Source organism: Diabrotica undecimpunctata, chromosome 3 (assembly GCF_040954645.1).
Source record: "Diabrotica undecimpunctata isolate CICGRU chromosome 3, icDiaUnde3, whole genome shotgun sequence".
NCBI classification, from domain to species: Eukaryota; Metazoa; Arthropoda; class Insecta; order Coleoptera; family Chrysomelidae; genus Diabrotica; species Diabrotica undecimpunctata.
In genome coordinates, this window is record NC_092805.1 from 73,324,809 (window position 1) to 73,329,421 (window position 4,613).

General features: G+C 32.3%; 1 protein-coding gene across 1 annotated transcript; it reads left to right on the plus strand.

Annotated features, from left to right (window-relative positions):
- Window positions 1-577: 577 nt before the first annotated feature.
- Window positions 578-1,543, plus strand: LOC140435882 (uncharacterized). Its single transcript, XM_072524595.1, has one exon. The coding sequence runs from the start codon at window positions 578-580 to the stop codon at window positions 1,541-1,543; it is 966 nt and encodes a 321-aa protein (XP_072380696.1).
- Window positions 1,544-4,613: the final 3,070 nt, after the last annotated feature.

A 4,613-nucleotide genomic window follows, 5' to 3' on the forward strand; every position in this document is an offset into this window, starting at 1 on the left:
AAACTGTATATATTCTTCCTTCCCAACGAAATTAATATTCTTTAAAACAAATTTAGCCTTCTTCTGCCGCCTACCCTTTTTTTTTTGTTAAACGATGTTGTCTACCAAAAGGTTAAAACCAGAATGAGCGCTATAATAAGGTATGTTGCCTATAAATAAATAGTTTTCATTTTCGTATATATGTCGTTACAATACTTGTGATGAATGCCTTTTAACCTATAAATATCGTTGCCAATAATTGCCGGGTTTTCTGTTTACATCCAACTGAAACTTTAAACCTGTGGTAGTACACATTGAAACATATAGTGGTGGTACACAATGACACATGTTTCATTGTGTACCATACTAAATCATTCTATAACAATGGCATTTTATTGCAGGTGTACCATGGTAAGGAGGAAGAAAGAAAGATCCAGAGCCAAATTTACAAGTGAACAAATGGCGGCAGCAGTCACTTAGTCACTTAGAGGTTAAAAAAAATGGAACTGCACTTCGCGTTGCGGCAGATATGTTTGGCGTAAATTTTAGCACATTAAGGCGATACGTTCTAAAACAAAAAAATGATCCAAATGCAAAAATGGAGCCAAATTATGCTGTTAGATTAGTATTTAACACAGAGCATGAGACGTCGATCTGTGATTATATTAAGAACTGTAGCAAAATGGCTTTTGGGTTGAATACTCTAAAAGTTAGAGAATTGGCGTATGACATGGCTGCTAAAAACAATATCACTATGCCAGACTCTTGGAAGGCCAACAAATGTGCAAGCAAAGATTGGTTAAGGGCATTTATAAAAAGACATTTATTTAGAAAATCATTAAGCCTCAGAAAGCCAGAAGGATGTTCACTGTTAAGGCTTACTTCATTTACAAAACCCAATGTTGACCGGTTTTTCGTAAATTTGGAGCAAATATACGTAAAATATCCATCAATTGTTGAAGATATTCGCATCTACAATTTAGACGAAACTGCTACTACGACTGTCCAACGACCACATAAAGTTGTGGCACAAAAAGGTGTTAAACAGCTGAACCAGTGCACAAGCGCCGAAAGAGGATTACTCGCTACTACTTGTGCAATAATTCGAGCAAATGGAACATTTCTACCTCCGGTCATTGTTTTTCCTCGTAAAAAGTTTAATACCATTATGCTAAATAGTGCTCCACCAGGAACATTAGGACTAGCTAATCCAAGTGGATGGATAACCGCCGAACTATTCACACAAGTACTAGATCATTTTATTAAGCATACTGGTGCTAGAAAAGAAAACCCGTGTTTATTAATATATGCTAATCACAAATCCAATATGTCTCTGGAAATAGCAGAAAAAGCAAAAGCTAATGGCATAATAGTTTTAACCTTGCCCCCACATACAAGCAATAAGATACAGCCTTTGAACAAATCAGTTTATTTTTCCTTCAAAAACTATTACAATAGTGCGATTGATTCATGGCTTCTTAACCACCCCGGAGTTCCTATTACACTGTACCAAATAGCAGACAGAATGTGCTGGTATTGTCCACTCAAAATCAATGACACCTGAAAATATTCTGAACGGCTTCAAATCTACAGGTATCTACCCTTTTAATAGACATATTTTTAGTGAAACTTATTTTCTATTATCGTCAGTTACTGACAGACCGATTCATGATTTTGAAAAGTATGACGGACAAAAAGCTATGGTTGTACTAAGAGATTCTACCAATCACGAAGAAAATGCATTTGTATCTTCATCTTCAGTTAATACAGCTTCTACTTCATCTAATACAACCCAAGAAACTGAACCGAACTCAACTCTTGAAATACCTTCGACATCAAAAAGTTATTTTATTACCCCATTCGACATACGGGGTTTTCCTAAGGCCGCACCCAGAAAAAATTCAAATCGTAGACGGAAATCAAGAAAAAGTGTCATTTTAACTAGTACACCAGAAATGAAAGACCTTTCTTATAAAACGGAAGGTAAGAAAACTCCGACAACAGCAGCAGTTAATAAAGTGGAACGAAATATCAGTAAAGCTTTAAGCACAAAAGCCTGTAAAAAGGACTCTCCCAGAAAAAAGATCAAGTCAGGTGAAAGTGATTCAGAAACAGACTCCGGAAGTTTAGAGTTGGCCGACTCTTCAGATGATGAATTAGGTTCTCCTATGATGCAGGAACAAAATGATGACTTAGAATCTTACGCAATTGCTGAAAATACTGAAATTTTAAAAGACTCTTTCGTGTTAGTGAAATTTGAGAAGAACATCCATTATGTCGCCAAAATTTTGGAAATTGTGAACTGTTATGAATTTGAAATTTCATATTTGAGAAGAAGCACGAAATTTTCCAATTCATTTTACTTTCCAGATGTTCCTGACATTCATATGGGTTTGAAATCTGATTTTGTTATGTTATTGACAGCACCCATATATACAAAAAACAAACGACTATCTTGCTATTATAGATTTGGTTTGGAGTTTAACAATTTTATCGTACGGTAACTTGAAGAAATATTAAACATTTTTTTGTATTTAATAGTTGTTTTTAATACGTTTCATTGTGTACTACCTTATGTTTCAAACTGTACCACTGGTGGTACACATTGAAACAAATTCAGTATTTCATATTTATGAAAATTTCTAAGTTACTATTTATATTTTACTTATAATAACTATCAAATTTGATAGACAAATGTACCCAGATAACAAAACTCTAAATGGAGATTTTTTCGAAGATTTCATGCCGATGTTAGAACACATTTCCTAAAAAATGTGTCATTGTGTACCACTCTCCCCTATTATAAATATAAATGAATAAATTCAAGCACTATAATTCACTGACGCACGCCCTGGCTAAAATATTATCACTAGAATAACAGTGGTCCAAATAAGTTATAGCAATTCTTCCGCGTACAAGGACTACTAAATGATATGGTATGCTGTTAATACTTGAGTTTCGTATACGATGTCTATTTATATAGTTTATGAGGTGAATATTATGTACGTTTATACATTGTAAATCGTGATTTGGGAGTGCTCCTCGTAATATTCATTATGTTGATAACGTGTCTTGGTTTGTTTACTACTGCATCTTTAAGTTAAATTTGGTTTAGGTTGTTCTATTTTTAGTTCTTCTTATTTTGATATAGTTTTTTAAGAGAATGTTTCGAATGTAGGGCTCTATTAGGTAATACAAATAAAAGACTGATTAACTTAAACTAATATATTTTAATAATAATGTACATATAAATCATAAAATATATTATTCGTATTGTATTTCACCATTACGAAGATGACCTATTTTATTTGAAGTGTAGTTTTTTTTCTGCGTAGATGGCCTGAACTCACATAAATGTTTAAATAATTTGCATACGTCATAGAAATGCGTTTCCGTTGTTCAAATAAATAAATGAAGCAATTTTTCCACAGAGGAATATGATTAGTCATGATATTAAATAATCCAAGGAATGCCAGATATTACAGTTCTCAGTCAAAGAAAACTTTATTAGTAATTATACCGGAGTAATCAAAAAGTAAAAGAATTTTTAGAACAAAATAATTTTTAGGAATAGAAGTTCAAATTTAATCTTTTACGCTAATCGTTGATGATAGTATAGAAAGTTATTGTACATACAGTATTGATCAAAAATTGCTTCAAAAATAAAACGAATTTTAGCGTTAATAATAAGTATATAGTAACATACGAGATATATGGCACTATGGATGTTAATATATATATATTATATTCTATAAGCAAATTTGCATTTATTGGCCTAAAAAAGGCGTCTGACGCAGTAAAAAACAAACAATCAGTCGAATCCTAACATGTGACACATCAAATGAAAGGGGAAGATTTAACGAATATACTAAGATAGAAAACAAAACATATCGAATACTAAAAAGGCACTGTACATTATCTTTGCTATTAATGAACTTAGCGACATACGTCATACAATATGATACTATAGACGATAATAGACACTCTAAAAGATCAATTTACATTTATTGGGCTAAAGAAGGCCTCTGACACACTAAAAACAAACATCCAGTCGGAGCCTAACATGTGATATATCAAATGAAAGCTAACGGAGGATCAAATGAAAAGGAGGAGCTAACGAATATATTGTGACAGAAAAACAAAACATGACCACTAATAAAAGGGCACTATACATAATTTTTAATAATAATAAAAGTATAGTGAAATACGTTATATAATAGGGTACTACTGATGATAATAGATTTATCCTATAAGACAAATTTTAATTTTTTACTCGAAGACGACCTATGACTGAGTATAAAATATAGTGATAATTAAGCGTTCACTTTTCATCGTTTTACATCGCTGTTTTAACATTTTTAAAAAATTTCTATTTATCAATGATTTTTACATGTCTTTATATGGGATCAAAAAGTGCGTAAAGCGATAAAAAACGATGAAAAAGCGATGAAAAGCGACAATTTTTTCATCGCTTTTTATTTCTTTTTTTACCGCTTTTAAAAAACGATAAAATCGATCGCATTCTTCCAATTACATGTCTCTGTCACGTCAAATACCAGGTCAAGTGCCCCTGTCAACGTAATTCAGTTTAGACATAGTTTCGATAGGTAATTTATTAGGTTAGCTCGTGTCAC